This window comes from Delphinapterus leucas, chromosome 12 (assembly GCF_059928025.1).
Source record: "Delphinapterus leucas isolate spDelLeu-1000000601 "Yukka" chromosome 12, BTC_Dleu_Yukka2, whole genome shotgun sequence".
Lineage (NCBI taxonomy): Eukaryota > Metazoa > Chordata > Mammalia > Artiodactyla > Monodontidae > Delphinapterus > Delphinapterus leucas.
Window position 1 is genome coordinate 84,726,763 of NC_143140.1, and position 23,135 is coordinate 84,749,897.

At 44.0% G+C, this 23,135-nt stretch overlaps 1 protein-coding gene across 3 annotated transcripts in view; it reads left to right on the forward strand.

Moving 5' to 3' along the window:
- TIAM2 (TIAM Rac1 associated GEF 2) overlaps positions 1-23,135 on the forward strand; it is a 235,250-nt gene that overhangs the window by 167,701 nt on the left and 44,414 nt on the right. For 2 of the 3 annotated variants that reach the window (XM_022559909.2, XM_022559920.3), the window contains 2 exons: positions 1,063-1,155; positions 1,726-1,989. In XM_022559909.2, the coding sequence (XP_022415617.2) occupies positions 1,063-1,155; positions 1,726-1,989 (357 nt within the window). The remainder of the gene's footprint in view (positions 1-1,062; positions 1,156-1,725; positions 1,990-23,135) is intronic. The other variant, XM_022559929.3, reaches the window with a different exon arrangement.

A 23,135-nucleotide genomic window follows, 5' to 3' on the forward strand; every position in this document is an offset into this window, starting at 1 on the left:
TTGGTGAATCTTCTTTGCATTTGAATGACTGAAGGAAGATACTTGAAAAGATACTTTTTGGTGACCACAATCTTCTGGGCTCTGCCTGAGCACAGAAGAAACAGGGGACATGCCTTTCTCCCTATTGTCAAGGAACTCCCAGTGTTATGGGACCAAGACATGGAAATGTTTGTTCCCACCATGGAATCACAGTCAAGGGCATGGAGTACAGAGGACGATGCATTCAGAGAAGGGCCGTCTCTCCTGGTTGCCTAGCCCCATATAGAGTTGTTTCTGAACAAATATTTTGTATTGAAGCGAACGTAATTTATTTTAATAAGACTATATTTTGTCTCAACTTTTTAAAAAAATTAAAAAACATTTAAATTGTGGTAAACTACCCATAACATAAAGTTTACCTTCATAACGATTGTTAAGAATGGTTAAAATGACAATTCAGCGACATTAAATACATTCATATTGTTGTGTCACCATTAACAGCACCTATTTGCAGAACTGTTTTTGTCTTGCAAAACCGGGACTCTGTTAAACAATAACTTCCCGTTCCTTCTTCCCTCAGCACCTGGCAACCAACCTTCTATATTTTGTCTCTATAAATTTGACTGCTCTAGTCCCTTATATAAGTGGAATCATACAGTATTTGTTCTTTTGTGGCTGGCTTATTTCATGTAGCATAATGTCCTCAAGGTTTGTGTTGTAGCGTGTGTCAGAATTTTCTTCCTTTTTCTGAGTGAAGGTATTCCCTGTGTGTCTCTACCACGTTCTGTTTTTCCATTCCTCTGTCCATGGACAGTTGGGTTGCTTCCACCTTCTGGCTGTTGCGAATAATGCTGCTCTGAACATGGATAGATTGTCTCAACTTTTGAGGCTGTGCACTCATTTTTCTTACACTTTTAGATCTGACACATTCCCCTTTTTCTGCCCCTGCTAGATATCAAAATAGTTGTAATTTAGACTTTCTAAACATACCATACTCATGAGATTAGATGGTCAAGGAAGTACTGCCCATTGATTTAGTGTGATGAATTTAGACTCGTTTTCTCCTTTTATTTTCATTCCTAGGCTTCGCAGTGACTGCGCAGGTGGACGGGCATCAGCACCTCAGCCGCATTTTTATAAGCGATGTTCTCCCGGGTGGCCCGGCATATGGGGAAGGTCCATGAGGCTCACGGTGTCTCTGTTCTCTCTTAATTCTGTGCGGTGCAGTGCAGTCTGGCTAGTGAAATTCTCTTATGATTTTGTCAGAAAACAATTTCTCCTAGAATTTTAAAGAAAGTTAACTTAATAGTTGAATTGAAAACGCATCTCCATATCCATATCCATACACACCTATATGTATATCTAGAGAGAGAATTTGTGTGTGTGGTTTTGAAAGAGAGAGAGAGAGTATACACACACACAGTACACATGCATACGTACAGACAGATGGAGCCAGGCAGGCAGACAGACACAGGCTAATGTTATTTCCCAGGGCACTGAATATCACATAGAGGAATAATCAATTTGAGTGACTCTCAAACTATTTCTTCTAACACTAGTCTGAGAGCTGAAATTTGTTACCAGTGGAATCCGAATACTACACATTTTGGCGCTTTCTTTCAAAGTGGCGACAGAGCAGTCCCTGAGAACGCTAGACGGTTTGAGTTTGCAGCCGTCTTTCATCTTAAAATATTTCTCTCAGTAATATCTCTCTTTCTTCTTCCTCTGTGTCCCCTTTCTCCTCAGGGCTGAGAAAGGGCAATGAAATCATGACCTTAAATGGGGAAGCTGTGTCTGATCTTGACCTCAAGCAGATGGAGGCCCTGTTTTCTGAGAAGAGTGTCGAGCTCACTCTGATCGCCAGGCTGCCGGACACAAAAGCAACTCTGTGTTCTTCCTGGTCAGACAGTGACCTGTTCTCAAGGGACCAGAAGGGTCTGCTGCCCCCTCCTAACCAGTCCCAACTCCTGGAGGAATTCCTGGATAACTTTAAAAAGGATACGGCAAATGGTAAGGTTTTGTTCTTTCTTCCTTCTTCACTGCTGGTATCACAGCTAATATTTGTAGGCTGTGATTTTGCTTGCAAACTGAGATTGTTTAAGCTATTCAAAGAATGTTTTCTCCTTTCTTAGAAGAACACAGATGCCAACCAAGTAGATTTGATATAAAATTCCATGCATTTTAGTAATTATCTCTTTTAGTGAAAATAGAAAATAATGGTTTTTGCACAAAATAACTTTCTTGAAAATTGCAGTCTTAAAAAAAAAAATCACCCATGATATTTAGTATTGTAATTACTTTTTTACTGAAGGAGATGAAAGCCAGCATAAATGCCAAAGTTGATTTTTCTGTTCAGTTGAGTGTAAGGCAAAGGCATTCTGCAGTCATTTACTGGGTTCGAAGAAGGGTTGATGCAGTTCAGTTCTTTAACTCTTTTGTTGAGTACTGCTTCCTCAATAAACTACGAACTTTTCACGTAGGTCATGAATTCTAAAATTTTGTAAAGACCTAAAAATGAAAAATTGTCTGCCAGCTTATGTTTCTGAAGGTGAGATTTCCATGGAAGGCAGTCATTTGAAGGTTTGAACTGCTGAGCTAATTATTCGTGCATATTCCATATTTTGTAGTCAGGTGAATTAGGGGCTCCAGCTCACACTGAAAACCTGTGGTTTCCTTCTGTACTGCTGGAGGGAGCTGGCCAAGCCCCCATAGTAGACCAAGCGTGAGGTCTTATGTTACAAGCACACAAAGTAATTTTTATACTTAATTATAATGATAATAGATGTCCAATAGACATCTCTGCATGATTACCAAAAATGGATGGAAAACAAAAAGAGAAGCAGTTAGGATCAATTTAATTATAAAACAAGTTTATTGGGTCATTTTTGGAATTAAAAAATCAGATTGTGGGCTTCCCTGGTGGCGCAGTGGTAGAGAGTCCGCCTGCCGATGCAGGGGACACGGGTTCGTGCCCCGGTCCGGGAAGATCCCACATGCCGCCGAGCGGCTGGGCCCGTGAGCCGTGGCCACTGAGCCTGCGCGTCCGGAGCCTGTGCACCGCAACGGGAGAAGCCACAACAGTGAGAGGCCCGCGTACCGCAAAAAAAAAAATCAGATTGTCAGATTTGTGATTCAATAAGGTATATACTGCCTTTTCCTCCTGTCTCGAGGTTTCCCTCTAATTTAAAATGCCATTACATTGACTATTGACATATAAAAGCGAGTGTCATAAAACCAAAATTATGATGGAACTAATTAATTACTTGGTTATATTAAGGTCATCATTCAGCCACCCTGGGCTGCTCTTACAGGTCTGAGTATTCTACATAAGACATCGTGTGACCATTTGCTGGATTCATTATTTTTGAGGGATACATTCACTGCCTGTTATACCTCTATGTATTCTATCATAATAAGAAATCACTGCAGAATCAATAACACTTTTGGTACTTGCAGGAATGAATTTCTATAGAAAGTAGCAGAACAGGCAAATGTACCTTTTTTTTTTTCTTTTTCCCAAACAGTTAAGGATCAAGTAGGTCAGTTAATCTTGTTTTTCACTTTTTTTTTTGTCAGGGAAACAGCATAAGAGGAGGGCCTGGATATGTTAGATGACTGCTAGAGTTCTTGTCCTAGGGACCCATTCTTATGGGTTACAGTTTTGTAACTTACCTAGGAATACCCATGTCAGTGTGTACAGGTGGCTTAGCTTAGCCTGTGGCAGGGCTTTTCCACCCTGGTCTGAACTGTGTATGCCAACAGGTACCCGCACGGATGCAGTGCATACCTCTGCCCATCCTTCCCTGGATGGTTTATCACCACCCTGTCTTCCTGGTGAGACCGTGCTCTGTGGGCATGAAGCATCTTCTCCCCAGGGATTTACTGTCTGTGCCCTCCATTGCTCCAGAGTAATGTGCTTGTGTTGGAAACAAAACAGCCACGATGGACTGCTTTCCCAAATGCTTGGCAGATATGGAATTGATTTCTTTTCTTTCTTTTTTTCTCTATCAATTTGTTGTTTTTTTAAAAAAAAACTGAAGTATAAGGGCTTCCCTGGTGGCTCAGTGGTTAAGAATCTGCCTGCCGATGCAGGGGACGTGGGTTCGTGCCCGGGTCCGGGAAGATCCCACATGCCGCAGAGCGGCTAGGCCCGTGAGCTCTGGCCGCTGAGCCTGTGCTCCGCAACGGGAGAGGCCACAACAGTGAGAGGCCCGCGTACCGCAGACAAACCAAAAGCAAGCAAACAAAAAAAACCAAAAACAACCCTGAAATATAGTTGATTTATGATGTCGTGTTAAGTTCTGCCGTACAACGAAATGATTCAGTTATACATATATATATATACATTCTTTTTCATGTTCTTTTCCATTATGGTTTATTACAGGATATTGAATTCAGTTACCTGTGCTCTACAGCAGGACCTTGTTGCTTATCCGTTCTATATAGAATAGTTTGCATCTGCTAACCCCAAACTCCCAGTCTGTCCCTCCCCCACCCCCCTGCCCCCTTTGTTTCTTTTCTTTTTTGAAGTAGTTGTGTAGCTTGTGAAGGAAGTTAAACGTCTGTGAGTGAACATCTCAGAAGGAAGCCTGTCTGTCAGAAGGAAGCCTGTCTGTTTTTAAGGTCGGGGCCGTGTTGGGGGGATGGAGGGAAGAAGACAAGGGAGAGGAGAGAGCAAAGAGGGAAGCTCTCAGCTGAGCCTAACATCACGATGGCACGAGAAGCCCATGTTCCTGGAAGTGGGGAAGGTGGATGGTGTGGTGACAGGCAGGCAGGCTTTGAGTCCCACCTGGGCTTGAATCCGGGCCTGCCCTTCACAGTTTGTGTGACCTTAGGGGCAGCGCTCAGCCAGGGAGGAGTGGGCATCGCTGGATGACACCCCAGCTGCGCTGTCCCCTGCCAAGACAGTTCTGGGGTGCACCCCACAGTTCTTCAGAGGCCCCTGTGGAGTTGATTCCTCTTGCACGTGGAACCTCATTTCACACCTTTTATGGGCTTTCTGCCCTCTGGTCTCACTGGCCTCACTCCCTCGCTTGGGCTTCTTGGGATCACCTTCTAGAAACTTCTGTACCCACGACCTTGGCTCAGACTCTGCACCTGGGGGAGCCCGAATGAGGACACAGAGGCTTGATTCCTCACCTGGAAGATGAGGCTTCCGTCCCTGCCCCACGGGCCGCCGTGAGCTTGAGCTAGTCGGTGTCCGCTCGGGTCCAGCCCGGCTCCTGTGGGGCAGGAAACCTGAACACGGGAGTCTCCTCTCCCCCCTCCCCGTCGTGTGAGCTCACTGTCTCATTAAAGTTTACCTTGACTTGCTTTGGTGATGAATTAGGAAACAGTAGTCCCACTTTCATGCTAAAAAAAGGTTTTAAAATTACACAGATAAAAGAATTTAAGTGATTTTTGGAAGACAATTTTTCATACAACTTTGAATGATCCTTAGGAGTGGTCATTTCAGAGTCTGCCTTTCCCTAAATTTCATGTGCTCTCAGCGTTACCAGAGGCAGCCTGGTACTTGAAAAGAAGGAAGCTTTCCCTGTTTTATTTTCCCGAGAAGCTAATCCTTTGCCTGTTAATAAAAACCACACAGCTGGCTCTCTGGAAGGGAAGACCTGGTATTTTTGTTTGCTTGTTTGTTTTGAATAGAAACTGTAAGAACATCAGAAGGTGGAGGAAGAAGAAGCCCTCAGCAGCTGTTTTGGGTATATCTTAACTGTCTGGGCTGAATATTCACTGAGCCCTATTGGGTGTTTAAAATATGCAAGACCGGAGGGTAAGCGACGTGAGTTTAGGACGTTTGGTCTACTTTTGGTTTTAGTCAGGTATCCAGAAATTCATGTTTGTTAGTCTTAGTGTCTTGATCAGGTTTGAGCTGGGGAAAACGAAACCAAAACCCCTCTTATTATATATGTGAGTGAAAGAGATGGTGGGAATGGTGACAAGTCGCATGGAACTCCGGCAGGGATTGAGTTGCTGTTCAGGTTCCATGCTTTTCTAGAAAAGAAGCATCCTAGTGGTGTTTGAGACTCATGGATGTGTATAGTGTTTAAGGAAATGGTTGTCAGACTTCACAGTGCTTAAGACTCACCCGATGAGCTTGTGAAAATGCAAATTCCTGGGTCCTGCAATCAGAAAGCCCCCTTCAGGTGGTCTGGGGTAGTGCCAGCTCTGTCGTGGACCAGGGCTCGCTCACATTGTCAAGGCCAGCAGTCTGAAGGAGGCCGTCTGATCCTCAGCAGTAGGACCTACCCTTCCCTGAACACTTCTGTGCCCAGCTCTTGAGAATTAAACAAGATAATGTGTGTAAAGTTCTCAGCAAGTGACAGCGATTATGCCCGTGTGTTGTTAATCTCTCAATCAGGGATCCCATGCCCCCAGCCCCACCACTGTCCATCTGGAGGCAGCACGCAGTATTCTCAAATGAGCAGTTCCCCTCATTGGTTCTCAGCCCACCCTCAGGAGACAGTCCCATTCAGCGGATTGATACACTGAGAGGCAAAGAACTTGCAACAGTCAGTGGCTTTGCTGTGATATTCCCCTGACGCTGTGAGGAGTGGAATGGGCAGGGATGCATGGAGAAGTGATGGGTGTTCAGAACTAAGTTCCTTTGTATCCTTAGAAATGAATGACCATTTGATTCCAGCCTGCAAGGCTTTGAATTTCTGTTCTAGTTCTCTATAGGAGAGAGAGAGAAGAAATGTCTAGAGGCTGTATTTGACTTGAGTGGAAATATCGTCTGTAAAGACTTTTTATACAGAGAATTAGTTTTACCGCTGGAATTCCCCAGAGAAGCCAATGTTATTTTTGAGCCAACAAGGCCACTATTGAAGGCATCAGACGTGCCAGCCCTGTTGATATTGGGTTCCTGTTAATGCTGTTTTTGATTTACATGGAAAATCCCTTTTCCAGTGTATACCATCTTTTGAAAAATTCCAGTAGCTGTTAAGAGAGTCTCATCGGGCATAGACTTCCTGAACAAAGCCTTCATGTAAACATTGAACTTGATGTGGCATTAATGTATTCTCCATCTATAAACAGCTGTTCATATGGCCTTGTTAGGATTGGGGTATACTTAACAGGAGACAAAAATAGAAAAGACCTATGTTCCTGCTTCCATTTAGATAATGTCAGCCCAGCAAATGCTTCTTACTGGATGATGAAGGTAATTGCAGCCTGAGGTTCTTTTTTTAATGCCCCACCCGACTTTGAATCACTCTTCTTAAACTGCTGTGTGAGTAGTGGAGTCTTAGTCTCCCAGAAGTCACTTGGATGCAGATTTGCTCTTTGGAACGAATTGCTCCTGGGAATGTATGTGTCTGCTATACAGCTTTCACCAGGGGAAGAGTTATAGAGCCAGCTCTGATGTGGCGAACCCACTTACCTCCTGTTTATAAGAGTGAGGGCATTTCGGCTTCCGTAGCCTGGGTTCGGGTAGCTAAGAGCAATGAGCTCAGAAAATGCCCTGTTTGTGTGTGAAACTGCTGTTACTGAGTCTCTCTGGCTGACACCCCGGATCCCCAGATGCCAAAACATATTCAAGTTCTTAAAGATGGTTGGCGCGTGTAAAAATTTTTTTTAAAAATCTGGGCGGGAAATACTGATTTTACCAGGACACAGAGAACTTTGGTCTCAGAGTTCGTAGTTTCTTATGATGGTTCCTAAGGTAGTTTTCAGTTTCATTAGCAGAAGTGAGCAATGTGGTTTTCTGCTAGCAGTAACTATGATCCTTGGGTGCTAATTCCCTTATAAAACTCAGTGTTGCTATTGGGGAGTTTGTTTTCCTCTTTCCCATATTCATTCATTTATTCACTTGTTTATTTAACAAATAAACAACTTTTTGCTAAATGTTGCAGGTATATAAAAATGAGTTAGATGTTATTTTTTACCTTCAAGGAGCTTATAGTTGAGTAGGAAAAGTAAAAGACACTTGTAAATAATAATTCACATTTGAAAAAAAAGCTTTTCAATGAAGAGAATTAGAGGTCCACCTCAGAGGTAGAATTCCCACTGATTTTTCTGTTTGTTTCCGCTGGGAGCAAAGGGGTCCCCAAAGAGAGGTGTGAGAATTGGAGAAAGGTTGGCATTTGATCTGAGCGTGTTAGATGGGCAGGTTGTAGACTGGAAGGTGTGTGGTGGAAGCGAGAGAGCATTTCATAGAGAGCATGTAACCTGCGACACAGGCCCAAAGCAGAGGTCACCTGGCTCTGTGTGAGTGGGAAATAACATTGGAAAGTCTGTTGGGGCCAGATTGTATTAAAACCCTGAATTCCTGGGGTTTTTAACAAATATATCATGGCAGGTAGCTGAAGAAACTAGCGAGTATTGCCTTACTTTCCCCTGCCTTAAAAAAAAAACAACAACAGAGAATTTGTCTGGTCATTTAAGGAGCACTAAAGTGTGGCTCGAAATCCTTGCAGGGTAGATACTCCACCTTCTGCATATTGGCTTTATTATTCCACTGCTAGAGCTTCATTCCTTTGGCTCTTACAGTATTGTTATTTTTAATGATCAAAAGTCCCTTGTAAAATAAAGACTCAAATAACTGTTTTTTGGGGAAAGAATGAATATATGAATTACTATCCGTGCCCTATAAAAACAAAGTGCTCCTCAGCACTGTGATGCTGTGCCCACTAGCGGCATGGTCCTTGCAGGTCCCCTTTAGGGACGTGGCTGGCCTCAGGCCAGGCCGGCTGGTGGTGAGCAGATGCCCGTAGCACCAAGGATGAGGCAGTGTTGGAACGGAGGGAGAAGCTGGTGAATAAAATTTGCTGGCATTTTGAGTAAAACCAGTCCTGTATTCTCTGCCCTAACGTAACATGCAAATTCATCTTTCAGGTTAAAATCTGCAGAATTCTCTGAAGAACACAGCGTGCAATTTCTGTTGGATGTATCACTTTTGATAGCCATTTGAAAGTTGGGATGCTTGGATCAAATATAGTCTCCTGTTCACGCAAAGTGAGCCAGATCTCTATGAGGTAGTAGCTCTGTAAAACTGTTACCTATTGTTAGAAAGAGGAAATGTTACATAGCCTGTTACATAAAAGGAAAAAAAAAGGTCTGACTCTTCCTGTGGATGTTACAAGTACTGATTGCCAAACGATGCTTGTTTGTTGGAAAGAGGAAATGTTACATAGCCTGTTACATAGAAGGAAAAAAAAAAGGTCTGACTCTTCCTGTGGATGTTACAAGTACTGATTGCCAAATGATGCTTGTCTGCATTTCCATTTTTTGTTCCCCTTCTTTTGTAAATGAATTATGTTCCTGACTTTATTCCTCCCTATGAAGGAACTGAGACTCAGGAAGGACCAAGTATAGACATCTCCCTTTTAGCTCTCACTTCTAGAGACAGCTATATGTGGCTGTATCTTTAATTTTTTTGGATTGGTAATACATGGGCATGATATGAAATTCCAGCAGTATAAAAGGTTAAACTGTGATAGATAAGTCCCCCTAAGCTATGTAGTCAAGTGGTTAAGAGCACGGACACTAGCCAGACACCCTGGGTGCGAGTCTTGGCTTCAGGCTCGCCCACTTACTAGCTGGACGGCCTTGGTTGGGCAAGTCACTTACACTCTCTGTGCTGAGGTTTTGCAACTGTAAAGTAGTTTAGGATTTTGGATCATGGGCTCAATGAACTAATACCTGGAAAGAACTAGACTGTGCCTGGCACATAGGAAAGGCCGTGTAAGTGCTGGTTAAACAAATAAAAGAGATACACTTCTCCCCCCCCGCCCTTGGCCACCCAGTTTCTCTCCCAGAGGGAATCTTTGTGCTTAGTTTCTTTTTTCTTTTTTTTTTGCGGTACGCGGGCCTCTCACTGTTGTGGCCTCTCCCGTTGTGGAGCACAGGCTCCGGAAGCGCAGGCTCAGCGGCCATGGCTCACGGGCCCAGCCGTTCCGCGACATGTGGGATCTTCCTGGACCGGGGCGCGAACCCGTGTCCCCTGCATCGGCAGGCGGACTCTCAACCACTGCACCACCAAAGAAGCCCTGTGCTTAGTTTCTTTCTCATCCTGGCCTGGAGACTCTTAAATGTTGGGGGAAATGATGGGGTGATTTTCTCCTTGGCTTTAACTGCATTACCTTCATACATGGCTTGTGGTAGGCAGAATAATGGCTCCCCCGGGAATGTCTACATCCTAATCCCTGGAGCCTGTGAATATGGCAGAAGGAACTTACATGGCAAAAGGGACTTCAAAGATGTGATTAAATTAAGAACCTTGAGATGGGGAGATTATCTTGGATTACCTGGATGGGCCTAATCACAGGGTCTTTATAAGAGAGAGGCTGGAGAGTCAGAATCAGAGAAGATGTGATGACATAAGCAGAGATTGATGCAAGCCTGTGAGCCAAGGAATGCAGGCAGCTTCTGGAAGCTGGAAAAGGCCTGGAAACATTATCTCCTGGAGCCTCCACATGAAATACAGCCCTGCTGACCAAGTTTAGTCTTCTGACTCCCGGAACCAGTAAGATAATAAATTTGTGTTTATGCGTCAAGCACTGTGTTTGATGGCAAAGATACAAAAATAAAGAACCACAGTCCCCACTTTCGGGGTGGGCAGACTTTAAGGGGCAGACGTGTGAATAGACAATAATCAGTCCACCATGATAATGGCTCTGATTCTGCAGTTGCTAAACTTGCTGGTCTCCAGATCCTTTACTGTAAAAAGTTATCAGGGACCCCAAAGAGCTTAGCTATGTGGGACTCTAAAGAGCTTAGTTGTATTACTATCTATCTGTATTTAGTATATTAGAAATGTAAACTGAGAAATTTTTAAAAATCTATTATTTTAACGTAACAACAATGAATACACTTCATGTTAACACAATAAGCATATTTCTAAAAATGAACTAGTTCTCCAAACCCAAATCATGTATATATCAGTGAGAAGAGTGGTATTGTTTTACTTCTGTGCAAATTTCTTTAATGTGTGTCTTAATAGAAGACAGCTGGATTTTTACGTCAGCTTCCGCATTCGGTCTGTTGCACTGTGTTGTTTTGGTGGAAGTGATTTGAAGAAAACTCAACCTCGCATAGATTTGTAGTCGGAAAAGGGAGGAGTATTTTAATAATCCTTTCAGATAGTTGCAGGTATTCTTATTTAATATTACACCAAAGCTCAACAAGAGGTAGTTCCTTCAATGTTAGTTGCAATGTGGAATCTGAAACCTTAGTGGTGGACTTTCCTTACTTTGTCACATTAAAGTCCATTGGCCTGTCTTGCACTTTGAATGGATCTTTTACTCATGTATTATTTTATAACATGCAGTGGTTATTTCCAAAATACTAGATCACTTGGTTATGCAGACCTTTCAAATATGGACGTTTTATTATATAGCATTAAAAATCACATTCATTAATATCACCTCCAATCTCACTGGAAAAGTCTCAAAGTATTGGGAAGCTGTCAAACTCATGGTGGTGAACACAAGTTTTCCAAAATTCCAATTTTTGCTGCAAAGTTTGAATTATATCTACAAATATTGTCATTTTTTTCCCCTTGGAAATGACAGGTTCGTTTTGCTCATTAAAAATAAAATATTTTCTGTTGTTGTTTTCTTGAGTAAAAATTGTGTTTTGTGAAAAAAAGCAGCTGGTTCAGCTTGCACCACCATATAAGTGCTTTTTCTTGAAATAACCATTGCAGAAGAGCTGTTTGGCTACTTCCTAGATGTGTTCCCAAGGTCTGACGTTGACTCTGGGGAGCACGCGGGATCATCCCGTGTATCTGAGCAGAGAAGTGACATGATCTGACTAGTGTTTCCAAAGAATCAGTGACTGTTGAGAATGAATGGACTGTAGGAGGCCAGGGTGGGACGGAGGCTTTTGCAGTGACCAGGAGAGAGGCGATGGTGGCTTTGTTCTCAGTGGTCATGGGGGAGGTGGAGCCAGCAGAACTTGCTCAGAGATGGCTGTGTGGTGTGAGGGAAGGAATGGAGGCCAAGGGGGACTCCCGGGTTTTGCCTGAGCAATGGAAAGGATGAAGTTGTCAGCAATGAAGATGGGGAAGCTGTCAGTGGAGCGGTTTTGGCAGACGACCAGGAGTTCATTTTGGAACACCTTGTGTTAAGCCTCTATATCGATAGTGAATATCCCACCTGTTTCCAAATGGTTTTAATGGCTTATACTGAAAGCCATCCATAAAATCCCACAACTCATCAAAGGTAACCACATAAAGGGAAAAGGAGGAGATTTGAATGACAGCTTGCCGACTTTAAAGATTTCCACTCATAGCGTAAGGCAAACACGTTTGTTTATAGGAGAAAACAATCAAGTTTGAAATTCAAGAGCTGCAAATTAATTCCCTTCATTGCAAACAATTCAGTTATGATTTTTGCAGCTTATAAATTTATTTCTGATCCTACAGGACTCAGCTCTGATTCTCTTTTTATAAATTGTCCAATCCCATGCAAATCCCTTTATCTTTTATCCTTTCTTTTTTTTTTTTGCTTTTTGGCCATTAACCACCTTAACATGTTATGGGACAATGTGACAAAGTTCAAATTATCCAAGTTTGTTACTTGTTAGTAGCTCTGGGAAAATTTATTTGCTAAGAGACATAGGCAGTTGTCAGCAAAATTATTTTGTCTTCTGTGAGGAGCCCTGACCAGCTGCCCCAGGACGGGGGCAGATGCTGTGCCACGTGGAACAGTTTCTAGAATGTCCCTTCCTCCCCAGAGTTTCCCAACGGGCTTCTGAGGGAATCCGGAATTTCCAGTGAAGCACTTTGAAGCTTCTAAACAGAACATGCTATTGTCAACTTTTCTGCCTTTACCTTTCCAACACTAATTATTTACTCCTAAATTGCTATTTGTGACTCTAATTCTGACTTTCATGTTTCAGTTGATGAAGGACCACATCACCTTTCTGTGAGGTTTAGGCATCTTTGTTTAGTAGTATCCGCAAAATTATTTGAATGTTTATTGAATTTTGTCATCATTATTTGATAAAAATGAGGGGAAAAGGGACCTGAAAAATGTTGATAAGAAGCCTTGGTTTCATAGCTTAATACCTATGACCCCAAAATGCCAGTCGTCAGGTGTGTTTTGGGCTGGTGAGCCTGTAGCCCCCTTGGGGATGTTCTTTGATCTTCAGCAGGTCATGTGCTTTCCCTGGGGAAGGAGGAGATTAAGATATGTGTCAGGTGTGTTTAAAAGCCGGGGTATAAATAGGAATATTATAATTTGTTTAGATCCCTGGGAATAGAAGTCTTCACAGAACCTATAAACTCAGTTTTCCTACTTTTAGGATTGTATTCTGTAAAAAGTAGGGGGGCTGCCCGCATGTCACCTTGGAGGGATCGTGGGCCCTTCCTCTTCTGAGCTCTGAGAGCATTTTGTCTGTATACCTGATGTGGAAGTTAAGATTTATCGCCTTGCAGTGTCACTCCGTGTGCTTGTCGTAATTTACGTACTGTTTTCAAGTAAAATCTGAAAATCTGAAAATCCCTTGTAAAAACGGGGCCTTTGAGGAACACAAAGGTGTTTTGGACGCAGCAGCGAGCACACTTCTTGGTGAATAGCAGGTGTTTCACTCAGCTGTCTGTTAAGTGAAAGGCAGGTGATAGGCGTGTCCAGCAGGGAAAGGCAGCGTCCCAAGTGTGCGTCCTGGGGGATAAAAAGCAACCTTGGAGTGTGCCTTGAAGCTTCCCAGATTTCTTTTTATAAATGTGGTCGCAAGGGAATTGTGCTGAGACTTCCTCAGAGCTGAAGGCTCTGCTCACTTGCCCACGTGCCTGAGGGACTCTGGGATGGCCCGTGACATACACCCCGCTCCAAAGAGCCTGACTGCTCTGCGCCTTTAATGCGTTGGTTGGTGCCCATGGGTTTGTTTTGACAGGTAAACCAAAACCGCGGCTAAAAAAGAAGAGTAACATCTGTATCCCCGGTAAAAGCCAATGCTGATAGATGTGTTTTGAGTTTAATTTGGGGGTACTAATGTTTATAAAAGACAGTGGGTCTGGGACCTGGCTTCTAGCTCCAGGCCTCATGCTTGACCTTGGGCAGGTTATTCTAACTCCTCCTTTTCTAAATCCTCTTAAAATGAAGGATCGGATCAAAGAGTTTAACATTTTTTCTTTTTCGAAAATTCAGTTATTCAATATGATTAAAGCACCAAGTTAAACAACTATAGGAATGTGCATTTATTTTACACAAGTTTATGAAGTGAAAAAAGCAAAGTAATGGATCAAGCATTCCATTTGGTTTTGCAACATATCTCATTACCTCTTTAAATAGAATCAGGTCTTGACTGCTGGAGAGAAGGTGTTTGTTAAGGCTTCGTCATAATAACAGGCTGTCTCAAATATAAAGATCACCAGGAACCTTAAAAGCATTAGTCATCCGTTACATCACCCTATGGAGCAGAGATGTGTTATTATCATTTTACTTTCACAGCTGGGTAAATCAAGGCACAGAGAGACACATTAAGTTGCTAGTAACTTGGACAAGGTCATGGTCAATCGTAGATAGGGAGAGAACTGTATTTTCTTGTTTTTCCCTCCATGTAGGGGAACTGGATTTTAACCACGTTTTTTTCCTTTTAAATATTCCTCTATTAACATACATAGAGTAAAACCCAATAATAATGTGTCCTGCAGTACAGCAAATTTAGATGTAACTGCATTGGTAAGGGCCCTTGTCTTCTTATCTGGGTTCTTATCTGGGGACTGGGGGTGGCGATTAGGAGCTAACTGCCTTGTGGTCATTTGGGGCTTGCTAAATGCAGGGAGAGGTCGATTGTTTAGTAATAGTTTTGCTATCTTTATTCCTGCACCTTTATTTATTTAGATAATTCACACTGATTTTCATTAACCTTGTAGTAACGCAGGTGTATATTTCGTGTGATTTGGTTCTTTGGAACCCACTTATGGTGGAGTTCTATTGTAACTCTAATTTCTCTCCTGTAAAATCTGCACTGGTATCTTTACCTTCTTTGTAAAAAGTTAAGTTTAATTCACACACCATAAGAGTCACCTCTAAAACTGTACAAATCAGTGGTTTTTAGTATATTCACAAAGTTGTACAACCATCACCACTAATTCCAGAACATTTTCATCACTGCAAAAAAAAAAAGGAAAGGAAAGAAGCCCTGGTGCCCTCAGCCGTCCGTCACTCCTTCTCCACTCCCCGCCTCAGCCCCCGACAGCCATGCGTCTGCTTTCGGTTTCTTTGGATTTGCCTGTTCTGCTCTTTCATAGAAGTGGAATCGTACAATATGTAGCCTGTGTGTCTGCCTTCTTTTGTTTAGCGTGTTTTCTAGCTTTATCCATGTTGCTGCGTGACTCAGTACTTCATTCATTCATCCTTTTTATGGCTGAATACTGTTCTTTTTTTTACTTTAATCCCACAGAACAGTAGCACTTCCTGAAAGGAGGTGGTCCTCAGGTTTCCTTTTTTCTTACAGCACATCCCCCAATAGAAACTTGCAAGTAATGAGTTTTTAGGGTTCTTCTCAGGGTCTCTATTTTTATTTTAATGTTTTAATTTTATTATTATTTTTTCCTTTTTTGCCGCACCGCGCAGCATGTGGGATCTTAGTTCCCCAACCAGGGATCGAAGCCAGCCGTGCCGCCTGCAATGGAAGCGCGGAGTCTTAACCGCTCGACCACCAGGGAAGTCCCTCAGGGTCTTTAAATAGAATTCCAACTAGGTAGTTTGCAAGGGTTTTGAACTTAAATTCTTCTTTATCAAAGTTCTTTAAGTGTCAGAACTACAGTGGTGTCTGTTACATGCCCCTTAGTATAACTATGACAGCTGCGTGGTCCTCCCAGCTCTGCAGGGACCAGTTTCTGGTGGAAACGAAACTCTGGCTGAAGATCCTGTTGCCTTTGACTTTGTACTTTCCATCAGGGACCCGGATAAGGTACCATGGGAGGACCCCTGCACAGCCATAGCCTCCTGGAGCCCGAGAGCATGGGTGCACCTACATTCCCCCCTCCTCTTCCAGGAAGGCCTTTCCCTCCCCCATGTTACAGTGAGCGTGGAGGTGGCCTGCAGCACGTTCCCACCATGAAAACACCCGCCACGTTCCTGTGCCTCTAAGTGTTCTTTCAGATGCTGAGGATATTTATCGCAAGATAATTGAATCAAATCATGGCAGCCCTGCTATTAAGAAACATTTACCACCAGTATTTACTTCTCTCTTTTATCGCCAGAGACCTTGCATTGTCAGGAACAGTACCAATTGGAATGTGACCTCAGGTCAAGTGCACTTGGAAGATTTATGAAATTACATTTTTTTCTGGCATGACATTTATGTTATGATAGAATTTATTTCTTTGCAAGCATACTGCTGCCCTGAATTTCCTTGACAAAAGAATAATAACAATAAAGAATTGTAGAGTCCCAGATACCTTCTGAAAAGTAGATCAATTTCTGTCTACATCAGAAGAACATAAAGTAATGGTGATCTGTTTGTTAATGGTGCAGGTTAGACTTGACTAGCCTTTGAATGTGGTCAACAAGTACGGTTATCTTTTTCTCTCGTTGAGTAGTCCTTCTGTTATTTCGTTTAAATGGTTTGATTTTCATTCTCTTTCCCTGACCAATGATGATTGATATTTGCTTGGATGACAGAGCACAGCAAACGTCACTAATGAAAGATGTCACACACCATTGCATCTTTAAGTAAAAGCATGAGTAAAATTTAGGGAAATCTGAGTTAATTAAGAATAACCAATGCTATACAAAGTTTGCAAACTGATATTTAAAAGTGGAGAGATTTTTGAGCTTTTCTGTGCAAATGAACTCAATGCTCAGTGTGCTCTTGACACCAAGCTAAACTATGTCAAAAACATTAATACAGAATTGTATATAATGTGTGAAGCTTGGAGAACTGAAAAACAATTGTAATTTTGTATTTACAAAATGCTATATCCTTCTACTGGCAGCCTTGATTTACCAAAATCTTTACCTTTTCTTAAAATTACACTCACACTTTTTTAAGTAACACAGATATATCAGATGAAGGAATTGAATTGGATACTTTCTAAGATTCTTTTCAGATGTAAACTTCATTGATTCTTTACAAGCTGTTCATTTATGGAATTACATAGTAGAGATTCTGAGAAATTGAATAGAGAAATTGAATAAATCAAGTAGATTAAGAACATAATTCACACAAACTGTGTATGTGATGAGATCGGGCACATTCTGGGTGGTATGGCTGTAGATCAAACTGTGAATATAAGTACAGCTGGCCCTCTGTATGTGCAGGTTCTGCATCCTCGGAGTTAATCACCAGTGGATGGAAAATACTATTCTGTGCTGTAAAGGACTTGAGCATCCTCAGATTTGGTTTCCCTGCGGGTCCTAGAACCAGTCCCCCTCGGATACTGAGGGATGACTGCGGATGTAAAACTGTTAAGTGTCAAGGATGTACAACTTTGATGCCACAGGGCGTTATGTGGTTGAAAACTTAAATCATTTATTATTTACTTGTAACTTCTTTGATATTATTTTTTACATTTTTTTTCAGTCTTCATAGAAGATTATCATTCTGTCGTTTTCACCTCAGAGGGGGTCTAAGGGCTGATGATTTATCAAATAAAACATTTTTGACCCCAAAATGAGAGTCCCAGTTAAATGTGCTACATTATTTATTGAAATGCTGTCTTTTAAATTGCTCTGGTGAGTGTATTTCCTTTTCTCAGGAAGCGAGGGCGCTAATATTCCCTTTGCACCTGCTCTGGGCTGTGTGCTTTTTGGTGCATTCGGTGTCCTCTGATGTCACTGACCCTCCCAGAGGGAAAGTTGAAGTCCTCGCCGTGGAGAGGGGCAGAGACAGTTCTCAGCAGCCGAGTCACTGCCCACCAGTGACGTTTTGGAGGTTTATGGGTCTGTTTTTGGTTTTCATAATGAATTGGGGGAAGGCGACACTTAGTGTTTGGGGCCGTGGTGCTGGCTGTCCTGCGTGTTTAAGTCAGTCCCTCACACTGCAGACCTGTTCTCCTGGACATTCATGTAAGTGAAAACCGTGGTGTAATTACTTGAGCCAAGAACCAGCTCCATTTTACAAGTGAACACAAATTATTTTTTCCCCCCAGCTGTAGGGTACTTTGAATTTTATAGGAGTGCATCAACCCAATAAATCAATGGGAGTTTGACCTTTGTTTTGTTCAGAACTTTGTCAAATGTCTTTACCCGTTTGGAAAATCATGTCGCCCCGTAGGTGTGATGGCAGCACCCCGTAGGCATTTAAATCTCCACCAGGACACCCCGGCCTGGGTCTGTGATGAAGCTGAGATATTCCCCGTGATTCTCTGTGGGACAGGCTTTGCACAGCTTCGTCTCGGTAAGGCCAACTGGCCCGAGGCAGGGGAACGCAGTCAGACTCACAGGTTGCATCAGACCGAAACTTTCTGGACCACCCAGTTCCAGGAACTGACCTGGGGACTTTCCACACGGCCCAGCCTTCCCGCCTTTTGAGGGGCGGGACTAATGGCCCCAAGACTGATGCGACGGGCACCAGACATTGCCACTGTACCCGAAAAGACCGCCAACTAAGGAATACCCTGCGCCCTCCCGGATTCACCACACCCCTTTCCCTTCTTCCCCTATAAAATCTTGCCCAACCCTCGCCCGGGTGCGACTTCTCTGGCCCCTTTCTCTCGGACCAGTGAACCTCGCCTGGGAGCGTCCCCAAATAAGGCTTGTTTAAACTCTCCTCTGTTCCTTGGTGCCATTCCTTACAGTCACGGTTTCTAGAGTGTTTGTACCCTAGCATTTACATACTGAAATACATATTTTTAAAAAATTGTTACTTTCCATTTATTTTTCTCCTTGTGTTACTATTAAGGCATGTATTACTTTTTTGTGAAATTATGTGTGGAGGTAGATTACATTAAGAAAGAATTTTATTTCAGGATAGTAAAAGTATATATTATCAAAAGGGGGGCTTTGGAGCTTATAGTATTGAGAATCAGTGTACAATATGCTTTGAAGCACAAAAAGTGTAGTTTCAAAATAATTCCTGTTCTCGTTGCCTGTCCTTTCAGTCTCCTTCAGATGAGTCCTCAACCCACAAACTGAAGCAGAGCTTTTCCTGACGCTGTGACTACCATCATTTATTTCTCAAAAAAGTCTTATTGTATTAAATAGGGGGAAACAAACGCTCTCCTCTCATGTTAGTTTCTTGTTTTTGACCTCGGGATTGATATCTTCTGGAGATTTTAACTCAGTTCCTCTTACAGTTGCTGTTTCTGAGAACACAGAGGCATGCTCAGACTTCTCGCCTTTCTGGGAACCAACTGTCTGGCTGCCGCCCGGGAAGAGCACCTTGCCCGCCCTCCTGCAGCTAGAGGCTGCCTGGTGTCTCTGGGCGCTGCTGGCAGCCACCTGGGTGGGTGTCGGGGCCTGGGAAGGACCTGTTGCCTCTGCCCTTGCTGCCTGGTTGAGTAAGGAGGAAGCAACCAGCAAGACGGGGTGATGGGATGGCATCGGCCAGATGAGCCCAACATCCTAGCTGCCTGCTGAGCAGAGAGGTTCCTGAAGAGTAAGCAGCAGGTGGGAGATTGGCAGGGACGCCACCAAACCCTCTTCCCGACCCCCAGTGACACCTGTTTCCTGAAAGTCCCCTTTGCACACATCAGACTTAGCACCCAGATAGTCTGCTGCTTCTTACAGGCCTGGGGGAGATAAATGGCAAAGCCCACACTCCTGCATATTAACTGTGCTAAACTGGATTTGGAAGTGATGTAAATGCAAACTTTGAATTCACGTTGTGAGCTGTATGGGCGAAGCGACCTTAACTTTAGCATTTATCCTAACGTTTCCATTCTTAAGTTGATACCCAGGATGTTACTTGAACACGTTTTGACCTTTAATTATGAAGGGTTTGGGGTTGCCAGTTACTTGGCCGACTGTGATACCTGTGGGGTCTGTACTGATGCTCAGAACAGGAAGACACTGAGTGACTAGGGCGTGTCTCACCTGAAGCCCCGTGCTTCCCTTGTTGTCTGTGGGGAACTATAGGGTGTGCAGGAGAGCGGGGGGCAGTCACCTTCCGGGATAGCCTGCCCAGTGTGTCGTCACTCTCCAAAAGTGTTTGTTTTAAAGGAGAAAGATGTCTGAGGCTGGTCTCATGTACGGCATCTGACACAGGACCTGGTACCCTGTGGGCGTGCAGTGCTCAGCCCCCATCCGACCAGGGGATAAATAAATGGACCGAGTGGTCCACATGGAGGAACAGAGCCTGTGACGTGGAAAGTCGCGGCTCTGCTTACTCGCAGCTGAGTAGCAGCTCCTGTCAGCAGAGTTAGATGCTACATGTTTCAGATTGCTAGTCCTCCCCCCAAATTGTTCATTTCCACGAGGACTGAGCCGAGAAAGACAAAAGCGTGTATTTACCAGTTATAAATAGATGACTTGGATTTGTAATTTTGTTATTTTTCATTATTTACGATCACATTGGCTAAAGACTCTTCCGGAGCGCGTCTGACCATCTGTCCTGCAGCAGCTGAGCCCAGGGTGGGCGGTGTTATGGCCCTGGTAACACATGCCCCGTGTTCCCTGGTAGGGATCCAGTGCCCCAACATGTGTCCAGTAAACAGGGCCGCACGGAGGCTCTCCCAAGGTGGGAAGGCAGTTTTGGGCTGGGAGGGGAAGGATGTATTTTACTCACTCTAGCAGCTGGCGCTCAGGATGTGGGCAGAGTGTAAGTGGGGCTATGCCTAGGCATTTGGCACCCAGGACAGGATGTCAGCGCGGTGCCTGTTTAAAAGAGCTTTGTAAATAAGGATTCGAATTTTACCGGCCTCCACTTTTCTTCTATTCTTCCAGAACCTACTTTGTTCTCATTTCTCCTCTAGAAAGAACGTGAAGGGCACACTGCTTTTTACAGACAGGGATGCAGGTCCAGTTGAAACCTGAGGCTCCTGGACCCAGGTCCACAGCTGTGGATGCTGTCAAGCTAGGCCTCCTCGTGCTTTGCCGTCTCCAGGACAGCGGGGGCGCCCTGCTGGTGGGGTTGGAAGGGGAATCAGCCACCCCCGAGGCTCTGTCGATGCCCAGCTGCCTGTCAACCTCTTGAAATTTGGGTGGCGGAACAGCTCGAGACGTCCTATCTGCAGACCTGCCTTCTCAGGGGTCCCCGGGGCCAGCCTCGGTGGGAGCTGGGTCCTGTGATCCTTCCTGTCCAAGCCCTGCCTCAGAGAGGACCCCCGCCACACCAAGGGCCTCCCTGAAGTTAAGGGGCTGCAGAGGTGGCTGCAGAGCCTCACCGATTCATAGTAAAGCCTTTGGTCCTGGGGTGAGCAGGATTTTGAGAGGAAGGGCATGGCATGTTCTGCTAGCAGGAAAACACTTTGCCTTTGTAAGAGGTGAAAGGTGGTTCTGGGAATTTTCAGCGTTTAAGGAAGTTCCAAAGTTGTGTGAATATATTGAAGCGATGACTCAGAATTCGCTTCCGCTTTTGACATCAGCCATGTTATTTTCTCCAGCATATCCATCTGGCGCCTCCGGGCTCCAAGACTCCTTGTGGCCGTGCCGTCTCTGAGACTTCGGGGGACTTGAGGTCGCTTTCATCTTTGTATCCCCAGAACGTAGTACATACCTGACACAGAGCAGGCGCTGTAGAAATCATCATCACGTCTAAATGCATGGACTGTGTGTTGTATTTCCTGTAAATACAGCTCTTTGGAAATATTGGAGCTTTTTATTTGTAAGGTAAAGGCAGCAGTAATGCAGATCTGCCTCTGTTGCCTAGGTAATGTATTTTTACATTGCGCGGCATCGGTGGCATCGCTCTTTCTTGATTTCTTTGTGCTTCTCTGGCTGTTGCTTCTCTCTGAAGAGACAGGTACCTCCTGTCCTGCACGCTGTGCCTTGGCAGCTCCAGGGCTCCCTCCCTGGGCCTCTTGTTGTCCCATTCTGCACACGCTCCCTGGAGGCACCATCCATCCCTGTGGCTTCACTGCCAAGTGTATGATGATGGCTCCAAAGCCACATCCCTGTGCAGACCTTTCTTGCACTACTGGACTCCTGGGTGCGTTGCACTGGGTGGCCCAAAGCTGAGCTTGTGACTTCCACTCCCAGCCCGTACTCTCCCCATCTACCCAGTCACCTAAGACATAAAAGCCTTCCCACCTCCCTTGTCTGTATCTCCTTATGTGAAACAGGCGGCGTGGTCCTTTTCTGGGCAGGGTTAGGGTGTTAGAAGAAGTAAAAGGAAGAAGAAATTGGAGCTCCAGAATTCTGTAGACCATTGTGACATTTTCTTGAGGTCTCCTCTTGTGAAGTGATTGGTGATATCAGCCTGGATCATGGACCAGCATTTCTGTCCATGAGTTCCATCAACCTCCTAGGGCTCCCATAGCTTCTAAAGGTCTCCTGGAGACCACTATCCTTGCCTCCATCATGCTGCATGGTTTGCCAATGTCTGTCCATGCCTTTTCTGCCTAGATCAACTCAGACAGGTATGAGATTGGTGACTTCTTTTTGTGGCTGACTGAGATCAGAAACAATCTAGTCTACCAAATACAAAAATTAGAATGAAAATCTGTGTAATTTTTTTTTTTTTTTTTTTTTTTTTGCAGTAAGCGGGCCCCTCACTGCTCTGGCCTCTTCCGTTGCGGAGCACAGGCTCCGGACGCGCAGGCCCAGCGGCCATGGCTCACGGACCCAGCCGCTCTGCGGCATGTGGGATCCTCCCGGACCGGGGCACAAACCCACGTCCCCTGCATCGGCAGGCGGACCCTCAACTACTGCACCACCAGGGAAGCCCTGTGTAATATTTTGATAGAGGCTGGTCTTTCCATCTTTCTTGAATTTGTTAATTTGAGAACCACTGGAAAGAACCTTTGAGGATGGCATATGTGTATAAGTGTAGGTTAGAAAGGCACATGCTCTACTCACCTTTTATATTGTTTCTTAACCCTTACTCTGGAAGTTAACAAAGGTTTGCTGTTCTTCTTGGGACTTTCAATTTAGGATGTGGTCGATGCCAGAAAAAGAAGAATTATGCTCGCAAATGAGCAATTTGTGGACTGTAATAAGAATCTGTGGTGTTGCATCATTGGTTTACCCAGATATCCCTGGTGATTTTGCCCTCACTTAGCCAAAAATAAAGGAAGGAAAGTACCAACACTGTATAATAGTGTACTTAGTGAAGTTTGCACAGCAGTGACAAGAGTGGCCAGGCATTTAAGTCAGTGGTTTGAT